The sequence below is a fragment of the Parus major genome, chromosome 2, assembly GCF_001522545.3.
Source record: "Parus major isolate Abel chromosome 2, Parus_major1.1, whole genome shotgun sequence".
Lineage (NCBI taxonomy): Eukaryota > Metazoa > Chordata > Aves > Passeriformes > Paridae > Parus > Parus major.
The window spans coordinates 122844264-122857897 of NC_031769.1; the positions used below are offsets into that span (position 1 = coordinate 122844264).

The window sequence follows — 13634 nt, forward strand, 5'->3', positions numbered from 1 at the left end:
ATGTGATGTCAAAGCTCATGGAGAACAAAGATGCTTGTACTTTCTCTTCCCAAGTGTCTGCACGCGGCTATATGATTAGCCAGAATCTGGGCAAATTGTTCAATATTTCAACCAGACACGTTTATAGTTCTGTGTGGCTGGCCTCAAACCTGAAGCTAACAATAGTAATAGAGCTATTTTATGGCTGGTAACAACTGTTCAGAATGAAGAATTTAAAAAAAAAATAAATCTATTAAACAGTTTTCCTGATAATAATGCTGCATGCATTTTTTTTGCCCCGAAGAACAGCCCATATTGGATAATATTCAGCAGTTACTTAATAAAAAATTTCTATCAAATTGCAAATTTTGCATATTTTGCAACTTCTTGGCCCATGAACAAATGTTCAGTAAAAAACAATCGTCTTTTACACTTATCAAATCCTGAATGATTTTGCGTATGAAATATTCCTTATTTTTCTCTATTATTCTCTATTTGACCTATAACCTTGTATCTTTTGAGTATTAAAATATACTTATTAGATTAAAAAGCCATTACTTTGACAGTGAACAGATACTACTCGTCAGTCTCTAATTTCTACAGCCTCTCAGCTTGGCATAACTAATCCCTGTCTGCACTGTGAATTTTCCAGGATCCTGTTCATCAGTAACTACTTAGTATTAAGTGGGTAAAGCTGCTCTTTTCCTATCTGTAATTAAAGATAATGAGGAGGAAGGTGCAAGTCATGGAGAGTGAAGCCCCAAAAGGTTAGGCACTACTTTAGCCTCATGCCCTAGTGTACAAAGGAGCCTTGTTCCAGTGAAAAGATGACATTTCTTTGTGTTAGACTTACATGCAGAATCTGTGTTACATATTTAGCAGTGGTCCTAAGTCACTTGCCTCTGAAATGCTTCAGGATGCTCTTAAAAGTATTTCTACACAAATGAGTCTTGCTACTGACAGCAGTGCAGCAAATGGATGGGGAACATTACCTAAAGAGCATCTATAACAAAGGAAAGGGAATCAAATGCCATGGCAATTTCAGAGGATAATCCACAGGGCTGGTAATTGCAACTTTAAAAATGCTGAAAGCTGCACATCTTTGAAAGGCTCAAACCCAATATTCTTACCTGCATTAAAGAGCGTAGTGCCACTACATTCATGGCAGTCCCTGCTTTAGTCAGAGACAACTTATAATTGGTGCTGTTGTGTACATGCTTGAATCTTGACAGGATTGTGGCTTTGGGAGGAGTAAGGTGCTATATATCACAAAGAAGTCTTAGTAGTTCTTGTCAGATAATGAAATCAGCACAAAATTCCCAGAACAAATAGAATTCTGTAAAATAACACAGGTTTTAAGACCTGCAGGATGAAGTGACTGCAAGGACTGAATAATATATTTGTTAACAAAACAACAAGAAGAAGCACAGGTAAAAACTAACCAACCAACCAACCACTGAACAAAACCACTAAAACAAAAGACAAAGCTTATTTATTGTGGTTTATTCTGTCTGGCTATTGAATTTATATATAGATTTTAGTCCAATGAATTTTGCCAGGATTTTTAAATTAAAATAATTTCATTGTAATGTAACATGTTTCCCATTTGACATCATTTACATGGATTTCCGATAATTCCAAGAATTATTTGCAAATATAATAACCAGAGAAAATGGCAGAGTCTCTTTTAAATGCTTTCAGATAATACAGCACAGAATCATATGATTTTTTTTCTGCATATAAACAAGTAAATATTAGGATACTACTGTACATAAATAAAACCTGCATTTTTTATTATTGACTTAGGTTCTTACTTTTAGATAACTGCTTCATATGTTCATGTAGCCTTTTTCCCCCAGAAATATTTACATAAAACTTGTCTACATTTACAGTAAATAACCATAATTGCCTACTGTGCTTTCAGCAGCCAAAAGCTGAATTGGCTATAGAAATATCTGATGAAGATTCTAGGAACAAAGGTATGACTAAATGACATCAATTTGTGTATACTATTACAAAATATTGAGAGGAATTTAGTGGCATTTGTTAATTTACAAAATGCAATTTAGTGTTGGATCTGAACTGCTCTAACAGTAGGATAAACCCTGCAATTACAGTTAAACTACAATTTATGGAACATCCATTCTGCAAAACAACAGTATTTGAGTGTTTGCAGTGGTGTTGATGAAAGTATTTTGATTTCAAACAGGTAGCAAGCCAAATAACCCTTCATGTAGCAAACAAGCCCTAGTAAATGCCATCTCAGAAGCCTGCATGCTTTGACTCCAGGTGCATATGGCACAGTCACTGAATCACTGAGCTGCTCTCACTGCCTACAGAGCTTCTCTTCTCAGTATGTTCAACTATATCCTCTCTAAGATAGCCAGCTCAGTTCTAAACCTCTTTTCACAAGCTCATACTGTTTTGAGGATGTTTTGCAGTTCTGTGTCAGTTATCAGAGACTCAAATAGTTGTTTCAAAAGAAAACTTTTTTTTATAGCTAGAACACTATGTAAGAGAATTTTGCTCAGAGATATTCCAGTAAGACATATTTTTCCATTATAAAACAATAGATAAAACAACTGTCTGTATTTACAAATTCTTATCCGCTATCTTCTAAGTATGCAGTGTTCCATATGTAAAGCAATTTTATGCTGAAGCTCATATAGCACCCAATTTTAAGTTACTCTTACTCTTGAGGCATGATTTTAATCATTATGGACATAATTATCCAAATAACTGACTATTTTTTGTTGTTCTTGTGGAAGTCATGTCAATTCACTAATATAAAAGAAAGAAAAGACATTTCACTGAAAATACAAACAAAAGTACCTATCACTAAACCAAACTTCTAAACTCTTAGGGCCCAATCCTGCAGCCTTAGCTCATGCAAAGAATTCTATTTAAATAAAATAATCCAGTTAGAGCTGGTTTTTTGTTCATTTGGGTTTTGGATTTGTTTTTTGCTAAAAACCCCGTATGATGCAAATCAAGATCTACATATGGTACTTACTTTAGTGCATTTACATTTGTCTATGTTGGGCTTCTAATAGAACAAAGTAATGTATTTAGAATTTATTAATTTCAGTTCTGTTGATACAGAGGCTTGATAAAAGATAATCCAACTGCATCATGGTTGAGTGGTGCTGAATTGCTCCCACCTCTCTGTATATAGGGAATACTGAGAAGAATAAACAATGTTGTCCATCTCCTGTGCAACTCATCCCTTTACTGTAACCTTTTCTGTTTTAAAAATCTTTTGAGGCAGGTTGTCTGTGAGATGGGGGAAGTGCAAATTAAACTTGGAAACTTAGCTATTGTTACTTTACCTCTTTCTTACTAGCTGTGCCTGTCTTACCCTGACAGTGGATGTTTTTTTGTGGGTCTGAAGGTGGGCTCTCAGCACACTTCCATCTAGAAAGACCAGTCAGACTGAGGAGAAGCAGCTCACATGCCCTTCCTTAAGTTTAAGGGGTTGGGACTGTGAAGCAAAAGGCCATTCCTAAGTAGTCACTGCCACAAAGATGAGATGAGATAGGCCCTGCTGGGAATCATCAAGGTGGTACGTGCAGAAACTCAGGAGCCACCACAGTGGCTCATTGCAAAGACCTGTCGGCTGGTAGGACGTTCTGAGGAGACTGGTTATGTGACCTTTCTCAGATACAATGAGCAAATTCCAGGATCCTCAGACAAGTGAGAAAGCAGGTTCTTGTGCTCTTAGATGTCTCTAATAATACATATAAACGTTGTGACACTTCACATCCTGTATGTATCTCTGAGTGTCATGAGTGCTTGCAAGCTACAGAATTTCTTGCCGTGAAAGAAAGTGAAGACATCCACAGATGTCCTCCAGACAGGATGTGATTACCTTGGAACATCTGACTGAAGTCCAGGCTCCTGAGTCTCACAGGCCCATTGAAAAGGGCCCAGTCAGAAGTGTTAATGTCATGCAGTTTCTGCCCCCTCTGTACAACTGTCATATTTCACTAAGGACACAAGAGATACTAAGATAGTGACAGCTGAACATAGGGGGGAAAGAGCAGTTCCATAAATAAGAGAGTAGTCTAAATCCCACCTATGCTGAAAGTTAAAATAGGAGTTAAAATTGTTCTCTTTTTAGATGTTAGGAATTGAAAACATCAGCACTTCACATCCATCAGTGAGGTTTTTTTTTAGTAATAAGATTTGTAAGATTTAAGCCCCCTCCCCAATATAACAAGATTGAAAGGACAAGAGTTGGTTATATTGTCTTGTAGTGAACAGGAGGCATTCTGAAATCTCAAATGAAGCATTTTGAAGGCAAGTGATACTTACACACCTTATAAATAATCTAAACCGATTGTTGCATTATAATAAACTGTAAGAAATAACATAGCTGCTTTCTAAATGAAAAAAACCGTTTTGTATTTTCTGTACAAACACATGCTAGTTAAAATTAGCCAATGAATTTCAGAGACAAACCCTTGTCAGACTGTGCTATTATAACAATAAATGAACAACAGAAATGAAAGCCAGTATTTAGGAGTGTGTATAGCAAGAGAGCACCACATACAGTAGTCAAGTGGCTGTGCAGTAACAGTGAGCATCTTTACCTTTACAGAAACATCCATATTTTTAGGCACTTTGCTATCATATTTGTAGTGACTGTCCTTCTGGCCAGTTTAAAACTGAAGGCCTCCAGAAACAAAACCTCGCAGCTTGTTAAAACAGAACTGTAAGATTTATGTTACCCATAGACTGGGCACAGACCAAGGGGTATGTAATAATAAACAAAGATCATCTGTGCATTTCTATGGAAATTGAGGTGCTGGAGCTAAAATATATCTACATTGTGTAGACACTCTTGCTGACCTTTGGATTATATGTGAATTAAGTTTTATCAGTTAATCAATGGGAACCTTATATTACAAATAAGTTGCCATCTTTCTGCTCTTCAGAAGAAAAGAGCAGTGACTACTGTATGTCATATCCTAATACACTCCTGGAAAATCACCACATAGGCAATTAATTTGTTTAATACATTTTGTAAGCCTGGGATATTTTACACTGACCAACCTAAGGGGTTCTCTCTCCTTGAAGAAAGAGAACCCTGTATTTTAATGTGATGTTCCATTTTCAGCATTCATCTTCAACATAATCCTGAACATATGTTGCTTGCCAGCAAGGGGTATATTTTATATATATATATATGTATATTATATTATATATATATATATACATATATATATATATATGTTTTCTTTTCTGAGGCTGAGATCTGCTCTGGCAATGACTTCAGCCACCACCATCCCAGAAGAGATGCTACAAATCAACTACAACACCAGGGTATGAAATCATATTAACAATAATTATGTTCCCTGCTCCCAGGAAGAGACCTGCCCTTGAAAGTCTTCAGCACACCACCAAAAGAGCATCTGTCAGGCTAAGCATCTTTCTGCATTCTTCTATTTTGTAGCAGACTACCACTCCAAATTACTTGTGAGGCATGTAAGAGCCTTATTCAGGTGTACGCCAATCTCAAAAAATAAAATTTATCTGAAATAAATGGTTATTTGCCTAAGAGCAAAAGTCCCTCACAGGAGTGTGGTCCAAATTAAAATGTTTGTTGCAGAAACAGATTTCTTACAGTCACATGGCAAACAAATGTATATGCACAACAGGAGACAGAAAAAAGGTTCTTGAGCTGGGCTATGATGTTTCCAGTCCCACAGTGCAGAGATGAGTCATGTTGCCTGGCCTGAATGGCTGCTTTTAAACACCCATGTCCCAGCCTAGGCAGGCCTGTCACACGTGGTGACTCCACTCTGGCTCTGGTGAGATGAGCAAGGGACAAGGCAGCGCTGTCAGCTTTTGTAGCCAGGAGTAGCACAGTTAACGCTAAGTTCTGGGAAGCAGACAATACCGGAGAGAGCACTCTGTGTCACAGCTTTACACGTCAGCTTTCAGAAAGCACATGCAAACCATTTATCCAGCATCTTATAAAAGCACCATTGAACGGTTGAACAGAGAGCACCACGTATACGGAACTGTGTTCGAAACAGCGGACAGGAGCTGTTCAGGGAGCCATGGAGAAGCACGCAGCCCAGAAGCATCCCTGCAGGATGGATTCCTTGAAGGCACGATAGATGAGGGCTTGGAGAACAAGGCAGCTGGTCATCAGCCAGTTGAAACTATGGGGATAACCCAACTCTGAGTTAGTCATGAACATGAATCCCCACACCTACTCGTCCCTTACTCCATGGATCCTGCTACATGTAAGCAAGTCTGCAATTTATATTAATAGAAAGACTGAAGCAACGAATTGTTCACAGTTGACATGAACACCACCTCCCTGAATGCTCACTATTGTAAAACCTAGTTTCTTCAAAAGAAGACAGATAATTCTTATTGCAAAGCTTAGTCATCATAGCTACATTACTGGGCTTTTCACTGGATGTTTGGGAGTGAGTATTGCTATTGTAGGGCTAACTGAGGTCCAGTACATTAAATGTGTCTTTATAAAGATGTTTCCAACTTGGAACAAGTAAACGTTGGGGTTGTCCCTTTGTACTTTTGAGTTTAACACATGCAGTATGGAAAAAAGTATGGAAGTACTAGCTACTTTGTAGAAAAGGCACTCTTAACTGATCTAACTGTGGTAATTAGGTACATGCCTGTGCTACATGTATCTGCAAAGAATTTACTTCTGTCTGTGGCTGAGAAAGTTATTCTACACTATGGTAGAAAAGGATGACTGGTTTACATATTGGATTAGCACTGGTTTAGGTATGTGGTAAGAACAATGCTCATGGGAGACACAGATTCATGGAAGAGATGTCTGAACTGCATTTCCTATTTTCTACCAGTTCCTAGAGAGAAATCAAAACCACCTTTTTACTAGTGCAGTTATATTCTGTTATATATATATATACACACACACACACATATATATACATTATATATAGTTATATATAATGTATATATACATTACAGCTTCTCCTGGCCTTACGGTGGCAATTTGATGTGAGATCTTATTGTACAGTTGTGCCAGAAAAAGGAAGCAAAGAAATAGACTGTGAAGCTTCCCCAGAAAACATCACCAGGTAACCAATACTTCATTTTGGATGTTGACATCTTCTTTAGGGATATGGTGAAAGAGTTAAAAAGAACAGTAAAGAGACAAGTAGAAGAGACTCCCTTTTCTTTACAGTCAGATTTATCTCTTTGGGGATTACTGCTGGAAAAATCTTTCTATCAAATATTTTAATGAAAAGAAAGCACTGACAACAGCTATAATGGAACAAGTATTACTTCTGGGAAGAGGGAACTAAACCAGATCCATGATTCTTTGTCAAGAAATGTAAATACTTACCAACCTCAGACTAAATTCTAAAACATTTTCCTTTACCATTAGACTACACAATGGAGATTGCAGGGGAGTTATGGACTCCTCTGTACATCCTTGTTCAGGAGGAGAATTCTTTTTTGCAGCTTCTAAGTCCAGTGTATGTGGGTCTCAAGGCTGAGGGCAGGATCACATCCCAAAAGCAGCAATCCAAAATGTGAACTGTTTCTCCATGAGATTGAGGTCTGATGGACCATTAAAAGGCTGTGACCAGCCTGAAAGTGATTTAAAAAGGAAAGAATGTGCCACTGCCACAGGACTGCAGACATGGTACCAGCTCCCAGTGCAAGGCTGTATGAGACAGATTAAAAACAGAAACCAAAGAAAGAAGAGAGGGGGAGGAAAATTCTTCTTTCACTGTGAAAAAGGGAAGTCTAGGAGGTCTCAGGAGCAGTTGTCAGAACAGACAGAAGAAAGAATGGCAGGACTTGTGTCCCTTCCTACAAAGCAAGACTTCTGGTCTGGCAATGAAAGACAACAGAATGACTGGACAGTCCTATACCATCCTTTGACCTGCTGGTCTCAATGAGGGTATTTCTAGAGTCATGTTTGCTTTTCTTTTTTTTTTGCACCTTAAAATTTTACAATAAAGAATTCAGCGCTATACTTTGCTATCAACTGACATTATCTCAAGATATCTTTGAATTGGTCTTGGAATTGAATCTAGTGAACTTGGCAAACCTCGTGTTCCTACTGTTTCTCTAAAAGCAGTCATCCATGTAAAGGGATAACTAAATCTTGAGATGTATTTGGGAATTTCAGGAGTTGAGGTATGCCTGCCACTAAGCTGCAGGAGTCAGGCTGAGGACTACATATATAAACTGGTACCCCTGAGCAAGGAAGAGACAGCAAACACATAGTTAAAGACTAAAGACATTCTCCAGACTTAGCACAACAAATCTTCTGAAACATGGTGCATTTTATCTTTGGCCTGAAACAGTGTGAAGTAGGAGAGAACATTCACAGGTAAACTTCATGAATTCACATTCAAGGAAACAGACACAAAAACTTTTACAAAGGGAAAAACTCCAGAAAGCAAGACCACAGTCATCCTTAAAAAGCACTGAAGTGGAAGCAAAGGGTTTTCTGCAGCTGTCAAAACATGGCAGCATGGTCAAGATCAGGATGGATGTAGAGTGGTCTGAACTGCTTCTCCTCCAAGGAAGAGTGTTGTAGATCAAGTGTGCTGCACTGTCACACAAGACCAGGATCCATGAAGTTTGAATCACCCTGTGGGCAGAGGCTGACTGCACAACTGCACTGCTTCTCAGAGCTGTACTACTTACAGGCAAAGCCTGTAAATCAGCACGCTTCTTTCAGTTATGAAGCTATTTCTAATAAATGTGTGTAACCAGATCTATGTTTGCTCTTTATAGTACCATGTCAGGTTGAGCACTGACCAAGGATCCGAGAAGGGCTCAACCTTCAAAACCCAGTACCAACTGAGCTGAAAGTAAACCTGTTTTGTTTACTACAGAATAAGTCAACCTCAGTTTATGTACTGTTTATTTTGAATTAAAAATAAACTGCTTTTCAAGCGCATGCCAGATATTACGTATGTGAATGTTTCCAAGTTTGGACTATAACTTATACTTGTGTCCAAATTACAAGTGTATGCTTATATACATGGGGATATGTGCACATGCATGTTACACAATGCTAGTTCTTTCCTGCTGGACTATTCTTGTACTATTGTACTATTTATTGTATTATTCTTGAAGAAAAAAAGTACCAATCCAGTACCCGCGTATTTCATCCAAGCACTGTACTTTGCTTTGCACAGTAACAGAATAACTCAGTATTTTTGAAAAGCCAGTGGCTTTCAAACTGCTTGTCAGAGGCCCAAGAAGATCCTGGTTGCCCCTTGTTCTGCCTTTTAGCAGAAGAACAAAGACGGCCAGTGGCTATACCTAACTAAATCCCACTGTCTCTTTCGCCTCTTTTTTGCCCTTTGGCAGTGTTCTTTTACACAGACTCTATGATTTTAGCTTAAAAACTGCAAGGCATGTTCCATATCCCTGCTCAAGGAGACAGAAAAAGCCAACAAAACAACCCCAAAGCAATTCTCATTTATCTACTTTTGAAATAGGAAAAAAATTTTAAAAACAAAACCAAATAAAGCCCAAATAAAGAATGGGATTCCTCCTGTTACAAACCCCAGTAAGTTAATCTACAAAAACTCTGAAGATGAAAAATATGTTGTAAAAAATAAAAATATTATACACTCAACACAGTACATAATTTTTCCTATATAAGAAACTAGACAAACATATTAAAATATTTAAGTCTTTAAAAAGGGCAAAATTCTGCAAAAAAATTACTCAACACTACTAAGGTTAGACTACACATTATGCCAATGCATTCATCTGCACAGCTTTTTGCAACATGACAATGGTCTGGGGTGTGTATGTGTAGGTGTTTGTATCCATTTGAGGGAAACAGTGCAAGAATGCTAAGGGTGACCACTGCCATTTTAAAGGGATATTTCACAAATAATCAAACAAAACCCCTACAAATACCAGTACACATCTCAAATGCTGCAAGTCACATTCTACAGCCCTTGACATTAAAAAGAAAAAGAAAAAAGAAAAAGCCAGCAGAATTAATTCAAGTACATTTGTAAGTCAGTCCCTTGTGAACTACTGTTGTTTGCACTTTAGTTGCAGTGAAAGTGAACAGAGCTCCCCAAAAGACTCAGAAGTGAGTGCATCTTCCCCAGCCCTGCAAAGAAAGTCTGAGTTGAGGTACAATTATCCGTGGTTTGCTCAACATTGTGGATGCCGAAACTTGAATGAAAAATTATGCTTGAAAAACACTTTGAAGAAAATGACATAAAATAATCTCTTAAAATGAGAAGCTAGTTTTGTGTAAAAGTAGTCTTTTTGGTACATAATCCTTTCAGGATGACGAGCACGGTACTCCCCAAATTACGTTTGCCTTGGAGCTAATAATAATAATAAAGAAACCTTTACATTGTCCTGGTCATCTTTCTGACCTGACGTACCCTTTCCCATGAGCCTTGAACCACCACTCAGAAAAACCAGCGGCTATCACACCCTGGCTGAAATATACATTGCTTCTTCACAACTTGTGTTCCAAACTTAGCTTTGTTCCTCAAAAGGAAAAGCACTTCCCTCTCCATGTTTCACTTGTCCTTTGAAAATAACAGTGGGGAAATCTGCTGCCGGAGTAGTTAAAGTCTGGTGAATTCCCTGTGGTGCTGCAAGTCCCCTATGCTCTCATAGTCATTCTCTCCTGAAAGAGCAGTGTGGTTTGTGTTAGGCACAGACAAGGTCCTCTCTTCTTCTTGGCTCACTGACTGGATAGCTTCATAGTCCGGCTCCAGCTCCCCATTTGGTCTGTCCGCTGACTGAGGCACAGTGGTAGAATTTAGGGTGTTTTCAAAGTCTTTCACACTTGCATAGAGGCCACTGCAAATAGACGGCGACCTCTGAGATGTGATTTCTTGAATGCAGGTGTAAGGAGAGTCCAGTGCCTTGATGGCCTGTCCCGGCTTACTCACCGATGAGTACATGGCTGAGATCTAGGAAAAGGAGACACCTGCTGAGTATGAAGCATGGCATAAAGCTTAGGCATCAGTCTGTACCCTTGTACTACAAGGATGTTGGTTATTTAAGGAAAGACAAGATCTTCTGATAAAAAGATATCCTTTCTAAAAGAATATGATTTTTTCCTTGAAACAAATATAAAAATTATTTCTTACAAATCCTTCTTTTTCTAGTATGCATTTATAAATTGGTTTTCTTTCAAAAAAAGAGTGCTTTATAAAATAATTTTGTAAATGTAAAACTTCCATGAATATAAAACCCTGGCAAGAAAATTAGAACTGGGCAAAAGGAAATGGCTTTGTGACCAGGAGCTCTTGAAAGTTTTGCTGTGGTCCCGGAGTCAATTTGGACTCAACAGGGAGAGAGGCATCAAAAGGAGGATCAGATTGAACTGCTGTAATGTAGGAGAAGGATGCTGTCTGATCCTTAGGGCTTTTAAAACTATTGTTACTATTTTTAATGGTTGTGGCTACTTTTTTGCTTTTAGAGACACTGCAGTAGAAGAATAGCTAATTGTTGTTTTTATAGGCAGGACTAAATAGGCACCAACACATGTGAAGACAGTATTAAAAATCTGTAAATAAATTACTCACACCAGATAACAGCCAATAGTGCCAATACTGATAGGTCTGCTCTGTTGACTATACTCTGCCTACAAAGAAGAGCTGCTTCTCAGGCACTGAGTATGTGAACTTTAGACTGGAGACTGAAACTTCTCAGCTGTAAACAGCAGAAAGGGAGACAGCATTTCATTCCTAACTCAAAATTCCCTCTGGTGAGGTGGTATACTTCAACAAGTGCATGAAAGTGGCCCTTCATGAAATAGTGAGGAGAAGCCCACACCCACACATGTCCTTCTGCTCAGGGATTACCTGGGCTTGGTGCCAAGCACAGGGATCAGGCTTAAATCCCTCTCCCAGGCCAAATGGGTACTAGCCCTTGCACAGGACAGATGGCTGAAATTCCCTGCATGGCATCTCTGGTACCCAGTATGCAACACAGCTCTTCTATTGCATTTAAAGTCTTTCCCAAGCATGCAAGGCCATTCTCGGTTTGTATCGATCCAGTTGAAAGAGTAGATTGGCATGAAATGCGCATTTCCATTCAGCAACACAGACTGAAGCAGATGAATTGGATGACTTCTGATAATTTTGGGATTTTTTTTGGTGTGTGTTTGTGTGAGGGTGAGTTTGGTTGGTTGATTGGTTGGGGGGTTTTTTTTGTTTGTTTTTGGTTTGGGGTTTTTGGTGCTGGTTGGTTTTTGTTTGTTTTAGAGGGACATCAACCTGGAGATAGCAATACTTCTAACTTTTTACGATTTCAGCTAACCAAACAAAAAATGGCTTTTTTTCTCATCTATACTTAACTCTTCTCAGGATTAGATTGCATTAACACAGTTCAAGATCAGGTTATTCATTAACGTCTGGGAATGCTTCTCCTAGCAGAAGGCATTAGCTCACTTAGCTCATTGCCAAGTTTGTGTTTACTTTTATGTCCAGATAACATATTTATAAATGGCATGGGTGTACTGGAGATGATCCCAAACAGCCTTATTTATGTTTAACTTTGCTCTTTGTTTAACTCTCCTCCATTTATCTGACCAACAGACATTTTAAAGAACAGTTTATGTTCCAGTGCTTTTCTTGTGCTTCAATTTACTTCCCAGAGCCCCAAACACTTTGTCTGGGGAAGGTAGAGCATATGTTTCAAAAGGCTGCTGGTTAAACTTGAGAAGGTCTTGTCATCCAAATCAAGCAATTACCCCCTAAGAATCAACTAATTGTGGTCTCCTACTATTTTCTGACACCATTTTTCATCTTTGGGCCTGATACAACCATATGTTAGAATAGTTCTGATTTTAGGAACATGGCAATAGAAACTCTGTGCAAAGAATCTTGGGCTTTAATTTTCTCTTCACACAAGTTTCACCTTTCTTAGATTCTGCTTAATCATGTAGAGCTTATGCTAAATTCTGCCTAAAAATTGGTCTCTAGTTAGTTACTGAATTTAATGCAAGAAACCTACCTCATCTTCTGTAAGAGATGGATCTTCCTCTCGAGACTTGTAAGACACTGAACTAAGCCTCTGTAAAAAAAAGGAAGAAAGAAAGAAAATAAAAGGCACATTACCCATCAACAGTGCAAAATCCGTAACAAAACCCTCCCATTAAAATCAATACATTATATTTTATGGTCATTTGCTCTCAAGTTCCATTATACATAGTTAATATCCCCACTATTCACAGTACTTCTCTGGAGATAACAGCACTGAGGTTAATAAAGCTTTTTAATGTGTCTTCTCTTGTCCTGACCTGAAAAGGGTAAAAATAATGTAATGGTTAAAAGAAACTCTGCACCACTGTACCCCTGCCTTTACACTTATTATGAAGTATCTGCAGAGGCTTCTGAACAACTGGACATCAGCTGTTGTGATACACCAGTTGTCCTTTCAAAAGATGACAAAAGAACAATACTCAGCTGACACCTTTTGGATGATTGTTGTCCTTCACTCTGTAGATCCTGCATGGGAGAGCTGTGTCCTCCCCATCCCTGGAATGCAGTCCCTGTGCAGAGGTGCTCAGCAGCACACAACCACTCAGATCTGCTGAGGCCCACCCTGAGCTGGAGCCAGGTCACACAGCAGTCACTAAAGGATGGAGGGCTTGGTTTGGTATCAAGTCTAATTTCAAGCATCTGAAGTGT

General features: G+C 38.5%; 1 protein-coding gene across 7 annotated transcripts in view; it reads right to left on the minus strand.

Annotated features, from left to right (window-relative positions):
- Nucleotides 1-1449: 1449 nt before the first annotated feature.
- The window catches only part of PAG1 (phosphoprotein membrane anchor with glycosphingolipid microdomains 1), a 111299-nt gene continuing 99114 nt past the window's right edge, over nt 1450-13634 (minus strand). For all 7 annotated transcript variants that reach the window (XM_015618758.3, XM_015618750.3, XM_015618755.3 and 4 more), the window contains 2 exons: nt 12958-13017; nt 1450-10907 (listed from right to left, as the gene is read on the minus strand). In XM_015618758.3, coding sequence (XP_015474244.1) covers nt 10557-10907; nt 12958-13017 — 411 coding nt within the window. In that variant the 3' untranslated portion in view covers nt 1450-10556. The remainder of the gene's footprint in view (nt 10908-12957; nt 13018-13634) is intronic.